This window comes from Protopterus annectens, chromosome 9.part0 (genome assembly GCF_019279795.1).
Source record: "Protopterus annectens isolate FY-2018-M chromosome 9.part0, PAN1.0, whole genome shotgun sequence".
Classification (NCBI taxonomy): domain Eukaryota; kingdom Metazoa; phylum Chordata; order Ceratodontiformes; family Protopteridae; genus Protopterus; species Protopterus annectens.
In genome coordinates this window covers 1,556,975,471-1,556,994,909 of record NC_056743.1, presented here as the reverse complement: position 1 = coordinate 1,556,994,909, position 19,439 = coordinate 1,556,975,471, and the positions used below count along the sequence as shown (strand labels likewise).

General features: G+C 42.3%; 1 protein-coding gene across 1 annotated transcript in view; it reads left to right on the top strand.

The window, feature by feature from the left end:
- LOC122810720 (gastrotropin-like) overlaps positions 1–19,439 on the top strand; it is a 65,374-nt gene that overhangs the window by 30,080 nt on the left and 15,855 nt on the right. The window contains exons 2-4 of the mRNA XM_044082284.1: positions 11,801–11,837; positions 12,535–12,707; positions 16,330–16,419. Of these exons, the coding sequence (XP_043938219.1) occupies positions 11,801–11,837; positions 12,535–12,707; positions 16,330–16,419 (300 nt within the window). The remainder of the gene's footprint in view (positions 1–11,800; positions 11,838–12,534; positions 12,708–16,329; positions 16,420–19,439) is intronic.

Genomic DNA, 19,439 nt, shown 5'->3' with positions numbered 1-19,439 from the left:
TAAAGTTGACATACACGTATCGTCGCTATGCAGATGTCACTAGGAGTCTACAGAAGCACTGTAACTCTGCATTGCAGGTGTAAGCATTGTTCCAGGTAACCCAAGTGAACATGCATGCAAACAAAGCTACAGTAAACAGGGATGGAAGTAGTGCATTGTACAACAAAGAAGGGGTAACAATAACAGTAAGTAACAATGCAAATATGTAGGCACTATCAACATGTACCCAGGAATACACAGCGCAGATGCCCATGGTAGAACTGATATTATGTCATAGTTATTTGTGATTTGGATTACATTGGTACTGCACACATATCTACATGCGCGAACATCCACATGGCATAGTTGTTGTGGGCAACTTGACACCATTACTGTACATGTCCACCATTGCATATCACTACTTGCGTTAGCTTTCCCCCTGTGCTACCCATGTATGCGGCTATCTGATGACAACCTTACCACCAGCATGCAATTATGTGCAGCTGTTATACTTTGGTATGTACTATGGGTGCAGATAACAATTCAGGACATTCATACAGTTACTGCAGCAGGCATGCTGGGATAAACACACAGTCATAGCAGCACACTGTACTGTTACCAACATGATACTACTAATACACTTCTATGTAGTCACCCTGTGCATCAGCAACGTGTTTACCTGTTCCCGCAATGATGTTGGAGATTGAAGGAGGTGGCACAGTGTCATCATATGCACAGGGTGTGGATTAGGTATGCCTGAGTCAGCCACTGATACCACCAATTGACATGTGTGTGTATGTGTGTTGGTGAGGGGCAGCAGTACAGGGTGGGGCAGTGTTGGTGCAGTGTGTGCGTGTATGTGGTCGCCCTAGGTGTTAACATTTCGCATGTGTGTATGCACGCACACAGTTCCACCTCATGGCTGCCATATACAGGGGTTTGTGGACAGCCACAGACTGCACCTGGCAGGCCATACAGATCAGTGTCTGTGTGCACGGACACGGTACCTGTGCCTGGCAGGGGTGCTACGGACCGTATCCAGTACTAAGCCAGACTGGGTACTGTCATCAGATCGCGGGGAGTGTGTTGACTGGACACAAGTCCCTGTTGGGACTGTCCAGAGCCACGTGCACGTGGTCTCCTGGGGCGTTCCGATGACAGCACAGACCCAGCATTGCTGGGGCTGCTGCTGGCACTATGGGAGTGTGCGCAAGCCTGTTGTCATCAGCGCCGACTGCCAGCTGCTGCTGCCGGCATACGCCACGTCGGCGCGCAAACGCCCACCATTGCCCTGGCTCATGGACATCTGGTTGTGGAACTGCTGTAATATGTCCCCACAACGTCTGTCTATGACATCGGTGAAGTTACGGATAGCATCCGCAATGTCACGCATACTGTCTGTCATGGCTGTGCGACATGCTCTCAGCTCCCTCAGACCCTGTCTGGTGTACCTTTCCATACGTGACTGTGCCTGCATGACAGTCTGAAACATAGCTGAGGTTGACAGACCTCTTTGGGCACGTCGGCCAGAGGCAGTACGCCCACAGATGCTCCCACGAGAACCCATGGGCAACTGTCTGTGTGGTACCATCGGAGGACCCTGCCCATGGCTGCTGTGTGGGGACACATGTGCCACAGGTACCACATTACCCTGGTCTATGCCCACTGTATCCTGTCCATCACCTAGGGACAGTGGTGACAAAGGATGTACTGGCAGGATGACTGTGCACAATGATGGGGTCGACAGCTATGTACTGTCAATTGGCTGACCAGTGGCAGACCCTGACACACCTTCCTGTACCATTACACAAATATCATCATTACCAGTAGCCGTGGTACAGGATTCAGGTTCCCTGCTGCAGGTCACCAGAGCAGCCCCAGAACCTGTGGGAGGAAGACAGGAAACACAGTTTACAGTCTCCAGACATTGTTACCAGTGATGCACTTCTACACACATGCACACATGCACACATGGACACATGCACACAGGCACACATGCACACATGCTCACATGCACACAGGCACACATGCACACATGCAGACATGCACACGTGGACACATGCACACATGGACACATGCACACATGGACACATGCACACATGCACACGTGGTCACATGCACACATGGGCACATGCACACATGCACACGTGGTCACGTGTTCACATGCACACATGCACACATGCACACGTGGACACAGGCACACATGCACACATGCACACGTGGACACAGGCACACATGCACACGTGGGCACAGGCACACCTGCACACATGCACACATGCACACATGCACACATGGGCACAGGCACACCTGCACACATGCACACATGCACACCCCGCAGTATACACACAGAGCACTACTGAGTTACACTACTGTTACTAGCATTATCAGGACTATTATAGGTTATGTTAAACACACTCACCAGCATGGATGGCCTGCCTTGCTGTAACCCCGGAGGGACCTGCAGAAATGATGAGATTAATGTCAGTGGGCACAACTGTGCCATTGATATTGCATATGATACAGTGTACAGAACAGTCAAGTGTACATATGGCATATTACCTGCATGCTCCATGTCGTGCTGCTGTGTGGAACCAGCCTCCATCATAATGCAGGTGTACTGCTGTTGGTGTTCCGGGGGTGGAGCCACACCACTTAGGAGTAGCCCCTCCAGTCTGGTGAGGGGGGATGTGTGGCCACCCCACCTCCTGTGGCGACCTGTTGCCTGTGGATATCTGATGCACGCTGATGGACGCCGGATTAAATCACTGCAGTGATGTTGTACCTGCTCATATGTCCTGTTATGCATGCCAATATCATTTACCCTACGGACAAGGTCTTGCCACAGTGCAGCCCTCTCCTGCTGATTCTGACTGGTGCGGGAAAACAGGATGTCATACTCCCACACCAGGCTCTGGTGGATCTCCTTGTCTTCCGCCACAGAGTAGGCAGGGTTACGCTGACGCGCCATCTCCCTGGAAGAGAACACAAACAGGATATCAGCAGACCATGTCAGCAATATATGGCACACATACTATACATGATACTCATGTGTAGTGATATACTACTACTCCCATATGTTGCATGTGTGTGTGTCGTGGTGGATACACAGGTACATGGCCAGATATCAGTGCTCAGCCAACACCTGTGCAACAATACCTGCCACATTCCACACAACATAGTAGCATGCCCCATCGGTCAGCACACACTGACAGGTGCAATGCACAACCTCACTCTGGGGGTTCATCCCAAGGTACTGTATGTGGGACACCATCCACTACTGTGATGTGGATAAAAGTTACTCGGCCTGGATATACATATCCCACCACCACCACCAGCACAGTAGACTACTTTGATATGTATGTGATTAGACAGTTATTCACTTGCTGGGACTGAGATGGTACCCATGCAGCACACTGGGCCAGTGGAAGCCACAAGCCACACTGCTGACCCCTTTGCAAATGCTTACCACGGACATGCCACAGATTGCATGGAACTTGCACACACATTTCTAACCCAGACCCTATGCACAAAGGTTAGGCATCCTGTCCAGTGGACCCCAGACAGAGGCAGATTGTATAACAATAGCAGGAGGCTACTGCAGGACAGAGCACATTCACATTAAGGGAAGGCATCTGTGGTCAGCACTGGTACTACGCTACGGTCCATCATAACAACAGCCATGGCCTACTCTGGGAGGGAAATGGACACAAACACTATGGATGACCACAAGGCCTTCTTCAGTTATGTTACACATATGGACCACATGCCTCAGATATGCTCTGTGTTAACACACACCTACTTAACATTCACCAAACACACGGATATTGGCAACAATCTTGCAGACATGTTCGTGCACGTATCCCCTCCTTCTCCCCACCAGTTGAAATATTTATCACAGCTGGATGTAACCTCCCTATCATCTCACATGTCCAGGTGAGGGCCGCCCTCAGCAGAGAAGAACACACAGCATCACTGTGACCTCATGGTATCCCTGGATGTGTGCTACCTGCTCTCTGAGAGGACATACAACCGCATATAACACTGATAATTTATCTTGGCCATACTACAGGATATGTACCTGGACAGTGGCATACAGCAACAGTGGTCCCACACCACTAAGGGGGCACCTCGACTGACCCTGGGAACTTCCACATCATATGCATAACCGGCCTGGTCTGCTAAGCTATGGAATTATGCAGTATGGGATGCATATGCAGTGATATTGGGTACCTGCAGACACTTGTTCCCAGCCAGTGTGCCTTTGTGATGGGCTGATCCTGCCTTTTGAACCTGGCTGACCTTTCAAAGCAGTCACTACAGCCATTGCTGGGGCAACACACTGACAACTGCTGCCAGGATCATGGCCTAGGACTGATTGACATGTAATGTATGGTCATCCCCTTTTGGTGGAACTACGTACACACAACTTATCACATGGACATACCTATGGATACAGACCTATGACACATTTGGAGGGTTCACAGTATGCACACTATTAACCTGCTACTTTGCATTACCTGTGTTTGTGGCAGCTGGTTGCATTACCATTGCTTCTGCTTGCTGCTGCTACTGTCACTGCTGACAGCTTCGGGTGACAGAGTCACAGTGTATAATTTTTTTTTTGTTCTCTCTCTCTCTCTCTCTCTCTCTCACTTCTCGCTCTCCCTCTGTCTGCTTCCAGACAGTGCAATGAATGTATTGCATGTGTGGAGTGTTAGCACTGGATGCTTTTGTAGGTATCTGCATAGGTCTATGTGATGGCCTCTGCACCAGTTATAAGCCAGCATTTGCTAACTGCATACAGCCAGTTGTGTACTGATTGCAGATCTCACTGTGATTTCAGGTCAGTGCTATAAAAGGGTATGTGGGATAGGCGCTGCCCTTTCAGACTGTGAGGGCGGGGACCATGCTGGTATGCTGTGGACAGTGTTCTGTGAGTGTAAAGGTTAGTATCTCTCTCATGATTCAGGCTGTGTTGTATATTCACATTTCTCCATTCCTCTCTCATGTTCCCTGTTGCAAGTGTGTATGCACAATGACTCCTACAACTATATATAGATATATATTTATATATATATATATATATATATATATATATATATATATATATATATGTACATATACATACATTTATATATGTACTTTAACTGACATTATTATCTACAAGCTACCAACTAGCATGGCTGTTTCTGTTCACACACTACTATTATGGAAATCCAGTAGTTTTGACAGTAATTCTAAATGACATGCTTTGTGTACTACACATCCTATATTCCCTTTACATTCATCCCTACTATTACATGTTATATTTATTTTAGCACAATGTTTTTGTATAAGAGTCATGGCTTAGCGGTAGGTCATACAGACTAGTGTTTCCAAGGTCCTGGGTTTGGGACTGACAGTGGGATTTTATTTTGCTTTTGAACTGAGTACAGGACCTGTCAATCACAGTGACTAAGGCACTTTTAAGCAGTTGTAACCAGGTTAGCACTGGTTTGTGAGGAGCTCACGCATGCGCACTGGTGGTTAGCTCTGTGCACACAAGCGCACACCCGCTTACAACCGCTTAACGGTGCTTACTCTGGAGCACACCCGCGCTATTTTCTTTGAAAGAAAAGAAAATGGGGAGACAGGAAAGTGGTAAAAAAGGGGTCACAAAGAGGGTAAGACAGTAGGGAAACAAGCTTGGGATTTGCAGGAGGGATGTAGGTAAGGCCCATAGCTGCCCATTTCTTCATCAGCAACAGCTGTGCATATGTATGTAATTTGGTGTGACATTTGAAACCTTCCACCCCTGAGAGAGGTGTCAGGACAACAATAATACTTGTTGTACAGCCAATTGTAATTGATAGATTCCATGTCCAGCAGACATGTGTGCGGAATGGGCAGTTATGTATGGGGCATAATTTTTTTGGGGGTTCAGAGTGCCCTTTTTTTTTTTTTTCAGGTGAGAGTGGTATGTCAGGTGAAGGAAGTCGGTACAGCTGGGGAGGTAGGTTGAGTAGGTAAACAGACAAGACAAACAAGACGCATACAGGGGCAGTGTATGACACGTGTGGGGGGGTTACACAATTGACGGGGACGGAGATTTGGATATCCAGAGCCCATGAGCCCACAGATGGCAACAGTGGAACTGATATCCCCACCCATAGGCAGTTGCCACTGTTCCTTCACTGCCCAGGATGGGGCTGTGCTGGGGGCTGTGTAGGCCGGGCAACAGGCATGCCCGTTAGTTGTGCCACCTGTGCCTCAAGTTGGCGTAGGGGCTCGAGAACAGAGTCCCGAATCTTCCTACGCACCACAGTCCGGACGCTACGGAGGGTGAGTGGTGGTTCTCCTCCAGCCACACTTGCAGGGGGGGTGAGCCCCATCCCCTGCAGCGCTTCCACCCGCAGGTGGCACAGGGCCACCGGAGGAGGGTCCGGACTCTGCACTAGTGCCAGGTGCACTCGCCAGCTGAGGTGGGAGAGGTGGGTCTGCTGGAACCCGCCTTCCCTGTCGTCCTATGTTTTGCATTATGTCATGACAGTTTGGGTTAGTGACATATAATACCATTCACAATTAGTTGTAACAGCATGCATTAGTATTCCCATTAACCAAACACCCAGATATTCACACCATTGAACAGCGTGCATAACACATGCATAATTTGACCAGAAATACACAGTCCAACAACATGCAGGGTTAATTGATGGCAACAGGCCATCAGGTTTGGATGTATGAACAGGGCAGATGCATCAACGGACATGCAAATATATATGACCCAACAGGACAAACGTCCAGGGGTGTTAATTGTGATTGCACATACCATTTTCACGTGGAATGGGTTATATGTGGTTATAGGTTGGGGTAAAGAAAATAATATTAACACCTTTGAATACCAATACATATGCTGTACATTTCTAATAGCTACAGTTATATACACACTACTGTTCTAACTACAGTTTCCTATATGATAACTATTTCAACTTGGTGATAGGACTGTTACTGCAACATCAATATACATTTTATTGTTCTTCATACACATTCATATCTAGCTTTGTTCAGCTACATCATCCTGCTACATTTGCTTTATATAGCTGTAGACAAGTGTGGATGTTTGGTATATCAGACAATCATCCTATCTGCATATTGCAGACTGAGAGCAACATATCCAGATTTTGGGATACACATTCCAGATGCAGCAACACTTTGAACAGATTTTGCTGTTTGGTTTTGATTCTCACATGCATTTCATTCTGTCTTGACTGCAGTATACTTTATTCAGGGGTTATTACTACTGTATTGCTGGATTCATGACACTTTCTCACACTCTCTCACTTGCTTTCATTTTACTATTCAGGATGGTACTTACTTCTAGGCTTTATTGACATGTTTTACCTGTAGTTATTACAATCCTTTCCAGCAGTCTCACTTCTGTCATGTTTCAGTATTTCAACAGAGATATATTTCACACATGTGATTTCATCATCTTCTGCAGCTATACTTTTCAGCCTGCTGCAGGTTGTGTACTACTTTCTTACAGGTAGGGCATTTTTATTTCAGAATATATGTCAGACAGTTTCATTTTTCAGTTTAACTTACAGGCTGAAACACACTTTTGTAATCAAGCAATACTTGCAGACACTTTCACACTGTTACTTGCACATTTTATTCCTTACTGACTACACTGCACTCTTTTGCTGACTGTCATACTTTTATATTTCTTTACAGTTACTGGTAGTGGATTACTGACCTGCCTGGTGGCGCAACCGCACCAGCCTATCACCATAGGCTCTGCGGTTCACAGAACAGACACCTGCAGCTGTAATATAAATGAAGTAATATTGGAATACACATTTCCATAATATCAGCTAGTTTAATTTCTTACATACATAATTAAATGTAACTTACTCAGTAGTGGGGCGTTGGGTGTTTGCAGGGCCTCCTGGATCCAAAGGTTCAGTTGGTCCTGCTTGCATCTCTTCAGGTCCGCATGGTGGTGACGGACCTGCTCACCAGTCCTTGGAATCCCTGTGGCACTGGTGAGATCATGAGCCAACCGGTCCCATGCCTCGGCCCTGTATGCTCCCCAGAGGACCTGGCCCTGCATGAGTTGGGCCTCATGATTGTGGACTAGGAGCCAGACCATGTACCTGGACTCCTCAATGCCCCACCTCTGTGCTCGAAAGCAACTACCCTCTCCTACTCCTGTCATTCTGCCTGCAGGTCAGTTCTACAATCGTTTATGCTGTGTATTGCCGCCTATGGGGCTTATATAGTCCGTTTTTCCCGCACATATCTGTGATTGGCCATTTTGGAATTGTATCAACTTCAGTAAACCTGCATTGTCATGCTCCAGTTTGTAGTCATTCCTATATATTAGCTATTATTGCATTTATAGGTACTGCTGTCATGGCTTAGTGGTTCAGTACCTTGACTATGGTGTATAGTATCCTGGGTTCGAACCTGGCCACTGCTTTTTATTTTTCATGACTGTCTAGACATGCTGAGGGGTGTGTCTGTGTAAAGGCAGTTTTGATACGGCTTGCTCAACGTTGCCCGTTGGTTAGCTTGTTTGCGCGCAAACGGGGTACGCTGCTTTAAGCCTCATTTGGCTATCGGCACGCATATTATGCTCAGCTCAGTTAGGGGCACATAGATTTAGCGTGTTAAACCACTGCTCAGCTACGGGCACTCATTTTGCACCAGTTAAACCACTGCTCATCTACGGGCAGATGCACTCACTCTGTTAAACTGTAGCTCAGCTATGGGCACATCTGGCATTTTTTATTCTTTTGTTACCTCACATTTCTTCAATATAAATGGGCTATTTCATTACATTTTACATAAAATGTGGTTTTATGTGTACATATTTGTCAGGGAATTGTTTCCTGCTTATTTTGCTAAAAATAAAAAATTGGTGTTGTGGGGGCTTGAACCATGAATGCCTGTTCTTCAGCCAACATCTCTACCGCTATGCTATTGCTTCCTGGCTTATTTTGCATATTTAGTTCTTATATGCTTTCCCACTGACTGCTAACTGTAGCTGCGCTACGGGCATGCCCGCGAAAACGAGCGCACTCACGGTTAAACATTTTTACAATTTAAAAAAAATATATAACATGTTTATTTATATGTTTTCTGTTCATACTCTGTGGGGGCATGTGTTGTGTTTTCTTTATTCACATTTCCGTGGACTCTGTCGTGGGTGTTTACTTTGGGAACTTTTCCTCTTCTACTGTCTTACACAGTCCGTGTTAGCCTTCAGTATGATTCAGCATGCTCTCATGAATATGCAGAGCATGCTGACATCACTCCGTTTAAGTGCAGCCTCCGTGTATGAGTTATAACTCTTACACGGAGGCTTCGTGAATCCTGCCCAGGGTTTAAGCAAAATATTACAGCACTATTTAAAGTGGCACCTGATGTTGCAGTTTTGAATTGGATGGGAGATGGGAGTGAAACCATTACCAGTGCTAGTAGCATTCAAAGGTGTACGAAAGGTTCAAAGTGTGATAAATAAAATCTTGTTGTTTTAACAGAATAATCAAATGTGTGAGTTTGATAAACTAAGTAAATAAGAGTTTTTCTTCACTAGAAAAGTTTTCTGGTTTCACTACAAAATGAGTGGCCTGTATAACCTTTGCAGTGTCATTGTAAAGCATCTATCTTTAGGTCATGATAAAGTAAGATATTTTTTATGTCACCATTTACATCTTTTAAGTATAATCCAGCAGCTGGCATGTTAAATGCACTTTAATTCTTGTTCAACAGTGATGCAAGGAATTCATTGTTACTTCATTTTAAACCAATCTCACAGAACTAGTCTGTTTAAATCAGTAACTTATACCTAGTCTATACCAACTGTAGATATGTATACAATGGCAGAATTGATCCACTGCAACTGCTTGTAGCTAGAAGCCTCTGAATGTAGGCTCAGTACAAAAAGTGGTTGAACATGACAGCTGAAAACCACAAATGCTTGAGATACACATATTCACAGCTGTGCAGGTCCCAAGCTTAGGTTGGTATGAGGTATGCAGTCCAGCAGACTATTAAAGAGCATAGCCCAGTTTTCCAGTTGCTCCAGAGCATTCTCTGTATGAATGTCTTGCTCAGTCACACAATAGTCAGATGGAAGCTGTAGGTATCAAACGAAAGACTACACAAAGTGGATCCTTAGTCATCTGTTAACTGCCAGACCTTTGGCAAATGGATAAAAAGAGAGAAACATTTTTCGCAGGGAGAAAACTCCCATGGATCCTAAACCCCCTTTATGTTATTATTCTCACTTTGATCTCACCACACATTGGAGAAGGAATGTCAGTAAGACAGTAAAAAATAGAATCTCATTCTCTTTCTGTGATGCTGAGATCTCAGAGACAGCACCCAAACACCACACGTGTTGAGAAGTAAAAAAATCACTCATCTTTAGAGTGGTCAACAGCATACTAGCAAAAGTCACACTGAGCAGTTATGCTCATCTGCCTGGGATATGGCAATCTCAAATTAAACAAATCCATAAACAAGGTAGAGCCTACTCAAAATATTTCAGAAATTTCACATATAACACTCTTGATCTTTTATGGCATAATTTTACATTTTTTGTGATTACATGTACTGCACTTGCTTTCTCAAAAGTGCACTTCTGATAACTTTCGTTAGAGTATCTCTACTTCTGTTATTCTACCTCTTCTCTGCCTTTTGGAAAGATTTTCTGTAAATGAATTCTTGTTCAGCAGCAGCAGCATATGAATGAATGGTAGAATGAATGCAACCTTAAAGAGAAAAATGGCTTGACAGTGCTGATAATGGGTAACAGAATCCTTTGTGTTCAACATCTTCACTATGAAACAAAGAACAGAAGAAAATTCAACAGACCTATAAAATGTAATATTATTTTCCCCAGGAAAGAAGTATGGGTAATAATGAACACACAAAACAGAAAAAAAAAACAACATCCTGCTAGGATACTATATTTTAATCACAAAACAGAGATGCAGAGTTTTCATTCATTTATGGGCCCGTGTGTTTACATGATTCACTGTTTTAAATGAATTCCTGCCCCAGCAGTAGTTTTTGTGAATTGAGAATGGTGGAATGCAAACTTAGCATGAAATATTAATAGAATGCCTTGATAAAGAGCCTCACCATTCCTTGTCTGCAGTGTTTCTACACTGAAATAAAGAAGAAAAGAAAAACATCAATAGATCTATAAAATGTAATAGTTTTCCAGAAGAAACCTTCATACGTAAAAAATGTACTGTTTAGAACACCAGTGCTTAATTGTGAAATGGAAATACAGCGTTTTCATACTGTTATGTGAAGCTTAACCCCTTATGCTCCTCATACACAAAGCTTTTATTCTTGCCCATGGATTAAACCTGCTTGATGCCGTCTTCATGTCTTGGGTCCATACACCATCAGAGTTGAGTTCGATCATGTTTCACCACCAATAGGTTTTTAATTGGTTTTTAGAGCAAAAGTGTTTTATTGGTCCATATAGGCAGTTTTCATTCAATGAGGCTCTTAGCCATGTTTACATAATCTGCATATTGTTAGTGATTGGATAGCAGTTTGTTTAACTGTTCTTGATCAGTGTATAATGTGAGAGCTGAGGAAGAGTTTATGCAAAAGTGCTTATCAAGTTTATATGGAAGTTTTAACTACTGTATTTATTATTTTAAAGTGATATATTAAAGTTTTTGGTTTACAGGCGATGTTGTGGTGGCTTTGGTACTCTGTTTTTCACTTGCATAGTCATACTTCAGTACCAACCGTTGGCAGTCATATTTGTGTTTTCCTTTTTAGTTTTAATTTATATTAATTTATCATATAGTTGACAAGAGATTCACATATGCCTGAGGAGCTGGCAGGTAAGGACACAGGGCCTTGGGTACTGTGTACATATAACACAGGCAGTATGAATCCTGCTGTACAGAACAGTGCTCATCTTGAATTCCCAGTCACTAACCACATAACTGAGTTAGTTTTCTCTGGCAATACAGTGTCCTGGGCAAGTGGCAACTCCATAGCACCTTGGGTGTCATGAAGAAGCCCATAAACAGATAATACACCAGCTCAGCCTCATTTCATCCTTTTTATTGGCTAGTTGTTTTCATCTCCACCATCAGTTTAAATATTACCCTAGCTACTGCATTAGTTACCTTTTACAGGCAATTTCAGAAGAGCTATTAGTAGAGAAAAGACAAGTAGAACAACTGTGGTCATTTTACTGATTATTACTTAAATTCGTATAATTTTACAAATCCATTTTAATTACTTCACTGTGTGTGTGTGTGTGTGTGTGTGTGTGTGTGTGTGTGTGTGTGTGTGTGTGTGTGTGTGTGTGTGTGTGTGCGTGAGCGCGCATTGTTTCTACAATCCGTACAACTTAAGACAAATGTTTTGTAATTGAACATTCAAAATCATCCTCTCCTTCTCAAATGAAGCACTCAGTTTTCTCTAAGGCAGGTTGATAATATGTCTAATATATGAAAAAAATTACACATTTTAAGAGCCTTTTGTCAGATTACTAATAAAAGTGCTTTGGGGTTTATCTATCTTGTTTAGGTATGCCTGCTGATGTCATTGAGAAGGGACGGAGTTTTAAGATTGTGACAGAAATTGTTCAGAACGGCAATAGCTTCAACTGGTCGCAGATCTATCCAGATAAGACCATGACAAACAAATTTACTGTTGGCCAAGAATCGGAAATGCATACTATGAGTGGCAAGACATTTAAGGTAAGATTCAGTATCCATGAAAAAAGATAAGTAGTGTGTATGAGAGAGTTTGTGTGTGTGTGTGTGTGTGTGTGTGTGTGTGTGTGTGTGTGTGTGTGTGTGTGTGTGTGTGTGTGTGTGTGTGAGTGTTTGTATAAATGCTGCTCTGCATGATGTCTGTACTGTTTGACTGCCTACTGCATAAATGCCATTCACACAACTACATGTATCTCACTAGAAAATAACCACTCATCATGTCCTTTCTTATAACATTCCAAGAAAAGGGTCATCCATCCTAACAGTTTTGCAGTATCAAACTGCAACAGCTCATTTACATTACAGAAGGGATGCTGTAGAAAGTCTGATGTAAGGCTGAGATTATTAATACTGCCATATCATTACAGTGAAGTCTGATTGCCATGAGTCTGTCATTAAGTCTTATGACATCCGTCACTGCCTTTTGAAGCCTGTCTCTCACCATATTTCCAACACCATTTCTACCCTGTCCACCTCCTGAGTAGTAGTAGACTCTGGATCCCAAGCCAAGTGGCTTTGCTGCACTGCCCTTCCATCTTGTCTCTTGGATACATAGGATGTCCAATGTCCTCTATACCATCATGTCATCCACTTCCATCAATGAACCATTCTTATTTCACATTTGGCAGGATGCTTGGTTTTATGTCCAGATTTCACTCAACAGAGCTATACCAGGCTGGACAACTGGGCACCAGCCAGCCAGTAGTTTACTGACACTGGGCTGCTAGTCTTTATGTCTTTGTAGTGGGAACACATCCCTGGCATAGGTCGGAATAGGCTGGATCCTCAACCCACTTAACACCAGCAAATACCAGTGCCCATTTGGCAACATTAGTCAACATGATCCAATCACCTAGAGCCATATTTTACACCATCAAGTGTCTAGCCTTGCCGTGGCACACAGTTTGTGATCCATGTTCTCCTATCTTGAGGATACTGCGCACCACAGTAGATAACCAAAGCAGTTGGCCTATACAACTCTTCCCCTGTAGTGCACCATGTAGAATCTGTGCTGCTGTCTACAGCTCCCGTCATAAATGAGTTTGTGATGAAAACACTCAGCATGTTTTTTGGAGGTGGGAGGAACCCACAGAGACACAGGAAGAACATGCAAACTCCAAACAGGCATTGGCTCAAACCTTGTACTTTGTGCATGGGAGGTGAAGACCTTAACCATTATGCCAACTGGTCTCTATAATAATACTGAATCAAATGCTTACATAAAAACAATGCTAGACTTATACAGTTTGCTGTCCTTGTTAAAGTTTACAAAAGTGTTCCTCTCAACCACCATACAATATAACTTTAGTCATGATGGCACCACACCTGAAAGTACTTATTACTTGCTAAGAAAGCATGAAATACACAGATAGGCAGATGAGATTGTGTGTAAGGTGTAAATATTAATATGGCTAGCCCATTAGGGTTTGCCACCGCTATATGCCACAGCTGTATTTAGAGTTCTGAGTCAGTCATACACTTAGGAACAACAGGAATTAATGAAAAAGGCTAATGAAATAGTACTTTTTAATAAAACAACATCCAATTCCTAATAATCCAAAGAAGCATGAGCAACAGATCAGTCTTCTGAAACTAGTTTTATGATGACAAAATTTGTCTACATCCAGGCTGAAAGAAACAGTGCTGGCTCCATGGTAAAGTGGGACAAAACTTGCCACTTCAACCAACCCAGGTTTCATTAGCAGACCGGAACACTGAAAGAGTTACAATGGATCACACTGAGCAGCCAGTTGGTGTCTCATCTGTCCAGGGTGGATGGTTCTCCAAGTCCTGCAATTAAAGCTCCACCTGGAGGATTCCTTGGTGACAGTCTTAAGCACCAGTGCACATGCGAGTGTGACCTATCAAGGACTACTTGCAGTCTAGTCAGGAGGGAGGATTGGTAGTACTCATGCTGAAATGAGGGTTTGTTGTACTCATGCTAGAGTGAGGGTTGGTAGTACTCATGCTGAATTCAGAGTTGGTAGTACTCATGCTGGACTGAGAGTTGGTTGCACTCATACCAGAGTGAGGGTTGGTAGTACTCATGCTGGAATGAGGACTGGTAGTAATCATGCTAGAGTAAGGATTGATATTACTAAAGCTGGAGTGAGGGTTGGTAATACTCAAGCTGGAGCCATGGTTGGTAGTAATCATGTTGGAGTAAGGGATGGTAGTACTCATAGTGGAGTGAGATAGTACTCATGATTGAGTGAGAACTGGTAGTACTCATGCTGGAGTGAGGGTTGGTAGTACTCATGCTGAATTCAGAGTTGGTAGCACTCATGCTGGACTGAGAGTTGGGTGCACTCATACCAGAGTGAGGGTTGGTACTACCCATGCTGGAATGAGGACTGGTAGTAATCATGCTAGAGTAAGGATTGATATTACTCAAGCTGGAGTGAGGGTTGGTAATACTCAAGCTGGAGCCATGGTTGGTAGTACTCATGTTGGAGTAAGGAATGGTAGTACTCATAGTGGAGTGAGATAGTACTCATGATTGAGTGAGAACTGGTAGAACTCGTGCTGGAGTGAGGGTTGGTAGAACATATGCTAGCGTGATGGTTGGTAGTACTCATGTTGGAGTGAGGTTTGGTAGTTTTCATACTGGGGTGAACACTGGCAGTACCCATGCTGGAGTGAGGACTGGTAGTACTTATGCTAAAGCCAGGGTTGGTAGTACTCATGTTGGAGTGAGAGTTGGTAGTACTCATGCTGGAATGAGGGGTGGTAGCACTCACACTAGAATGATGATTGGTGGTACTTACGCTGGAGTGAGAACTGGTAGTACTCATGCTGAGTGAGAATTGATAGTATTCATGTTAAGTGAGGTTTGGTAGTACTCATACTGGGGTGAGCATTGGTAGTACTCATGCTGGAGTGAGGATTGGTAGTACTTATGCAGGAGCCAGGGTTGTTAGTACTCATGTTGGAGTGAGGGTTGGTAGTACTCTTGCTGGAGTGAGGATTGATAGCATTCACGCTGGAGTAAGGACTGGTAGTACTCATGCTGAAGTGAGAACTGGTAGTATTCATGCCGGAGTGAGGAGTTGGTAGTACTCATGCTATAGTGAGGATTGGTAGTACTAATGCTAGAGTGAGGGCAGGCAGTACTCATGTCTACCTTTAGGTCCTAACATTATAGGATGTAGAATGTTTGATAACTAATGGGGTAGGGGTTAGACAGCACTCACAAAACCCTAATGAAACATGGAGGATGACACCACACTGGATGCTAACACACATTACTCACCTGACTGTATAATCAAGAGAAGTCTCCATTCCAGTGTTTCTGCCACCAGTTGTGTTCTTAGTCTGAGGCAACTGGTAAAGGTCACATGGAGTGAGGGGATTCATGACAAGTATCTTGGTCTTTTCTGTATATATCCCTTTACTATTCCATTCAGTATTCCAGAAATTATCCTACTCATATTTATTAGTCAAACTAATAAAACACATCTCTTTATCTCCTTTGTCTGAGTTAGTATGTCATTCAGTTATTATGGGCAGCGATGCTACAATACTAAAGTAAATAATAATAGTCACAAATATTCACTGTAGAATATATATAAAGAAGATGACGAATATGTCATTTTCATTTTCATAGGCAACGGTTAACATGGAAGGCGGCAAGCTTGTGGTGGACTTCCCAAATTATCATCACACTGCTGAAATTGTAGGAGGAAACCTGGTTGAGGTAAGTTTCATAATTGCTTTCTGCTGATCTGATTAATTTTATTCATTAGGACCAAAGTGTTGAAGTTACTTTAGGCTCATCCTCTTTATTTCAAGCTTTGTGGTTTATAGTAAACCTCATTTATCTGTGACTCTAACCCACTGGCTGTGACAAGAACACATCAATATAGGAATAACATGCTAGACCAGTCATTCCCAAATGACATTGTGCATGCATCTGCTCTTTGATTTTATATATCTAAAATCAAGCAATCTCCATAGCATCCTTGAGTCTCAAACAACCCACTAAACAAGTATAGCGGGTCCAAAAACAAAACAGTGTAAGAAATTTCTCTGTGTGGAAGATTTTCAATCCATATATATCTAGTTAATCACTGTATATTAATCAGATCAGATAATGGCAGAGGAAGTAACAAACTTAAACTCGTCCTAAGTCAAAAAAAAATAATAAAAAATATATAATTTGAAATATTGTACAGAATTACTAAGCATTTGAAAGTAATCCAAGCAGGGTAGGCAGTCTGTTTCCAGTCGAAAATCCTTTATTAAGTACACAGACAAGTGATTCAAGTAAAACAAAAATAACAGAGTAATAGTTTCCTCACAAGCTTTCTTATGATGTATACATATATATATATATATATATATATATATATATATATATGGGTCACCTTTAGATGCCCGACAATGCGTTTGGCCGACACGGAATCCGACGGGACGAGAATACCGACAACGCAGATGACCGACAAGGTGAGAACCCGACGGACTCGGTAAGTGTCGCGAGTGAGGGATTTAGTGTTAGGGAGCGGACAGGTAAGTGTGTGATAGTGAGGGACTGTGGGTTAGGGGTGGGTTAAGTGAGTTAGGGTTAGGGTGCAGGTGGGGTGTGTGTGCAATAGTGAGGGACTGTGGGTTAGGGGTGGGTTAAGTGAGTTAGGGTTAGGGTGCAGGTAGGGTGTGCGATAGTGAGGGACTGTGGGTTTAGGGGTGGGTAAGTGAGTTAGGGTTAGGTGCAGGTAGGTGTGTGCGATAGTGAGGGACTGTGGGTTTAGGGGTGGGTAAGTGAGTTAGGGTTAGGGTGCAGGTAGGGTAAGTGTGCGGTAGTGTCGACCTTAGGGTTAGGGTTTGGGTTAGGGATAGTGCATATGTTATGTAGTGTACTGTGCTGTTTACGTGTAGTGTGTTGGTGTAATGGTTTTCGTGTTTTGCGTTGCTATGCTTTTTGTTGTCGGTCTTTTGCTGTCGGTTATTAGTGTGTCGGTGACACGCGATTTCGAAGTTTTAAAGGTGATCCATATATATATATATATATATATATATATATATATATATATATATATATATATATATATATATATTTATTTATCAGTCAAGGGAGTGGTTTATTGTGCTGTAAAAAAAGTGTTATTGGTATACATGTTAAATTCACATCCTTATTAATTTTATTTAAAGTACATAAGGGTTATATTATTATGACAGCTACTTAGTAGGGCAGGACCAGCTCGAATGTCACACTGATGGGGGAAGGGATGTGAATTTAACATGTATACCAATAACACTTTGTTTTACAGCACAATAAACCACTCCCTTGCCTGATAAAATAGATATATATATATAATAAGAAAGCTTGTGAGGAAACTATTACTCTCTTATTGTTGTTTTACTTGGATCACTTGTCTGTGTAATTAATAAAGGATTTTTGACTGGAAACAGACTGCCTACCCTGCTTGGATTACTTTCAAATACTTAGTAATTCTGTACAGTATTTCAAATTATATATATATATATATATATATATATATATATATATATATATTTTTTTTTACTTAGGACGAGTTTAAGTTCACTACTTCTGCTACCATTATCTGACCTAATTAATATACAGTGATTAATTAGCTATATATGGATTGAAAATCTTCCACACGGAGACATTTCTTACACTGTTTTATATATCTAAAATCAAATCATAGAGTACTGATTGCAATTTGAATGTATGCTCAATGTTGGATTAGGGATGGCAGTTCTAGTATATAGGTAAATTAATAAAGTGAAGTGCTTGATAGCTACAGTGTGATGATCAAGGAAGGAGATGTTTCTGCCTCATACTAGTCACCCCTCTTTAAGATATTTAAAGGATGACAAACGGTTCTTAGCTTAATTTGAATTTTTAAGTCCACTGCAACAGTCATGCGTCACCTGAAAATTAGATGTTTTTCAATAGAACCCTAACAAAGTCCTATGAAGTCAGACAAAAAAAGATTATTCAATGTTGTCAAAAATATTGAGCATCATAACAAAGCACAGTATTTTACTTCATTTATTTCACTTTTTATTACTATGTGGACTTATTTGAAGGATCTAATAAAAAACTGAAGAAGCAGTGAAGGACCTCGATAACCACTTTATTGAATACAATCCAATGAAGCTAAGCACTTTTGTCCCAAGTATACATCAAAGGGACTTCCTCAGAACTAAAATTACAACCACTAACACAGCTTAAAATACCCCAAGCAATTAATCAATAAACTAATAATGCAATAATCAATTAAATAAAATAATCAATTAAAATTGTATTAAATTTAACCTTCAAGATGCCTAAGTTTCAACAAACAATTAATACTAGTGTACTCATTCAGCCAAGGAAAACAAATGCATTTAACCATGATTGCCACTTTAATTCACATAGTTCAAGATGTTCTGGCAATAGTTTACCCTGATGGTCAAAGCCAGTCTGCTGAATCACAATTAAAATGTCCTTGCACTGAGAAACAAAAATCCAAGAGCCTGAAGCTTGCTCCCGTAGTTAGCAAGGACATTTTAATTGTCAATCTAGGAATGTTGTATACCCGGCAAAGTGCCTACAATGTCCTGCCTTTTATATATGTAAAACTACTAGATGTTTACGTGAAAGAATGTATGAACATTTGGCTGACATTAAAAAAAGTAAACAAACTAATGCATAGAGTAAACATGTGATGGAGTATAATAATCATGAATTCAGTTTTTCAGTAATTCAGCAGA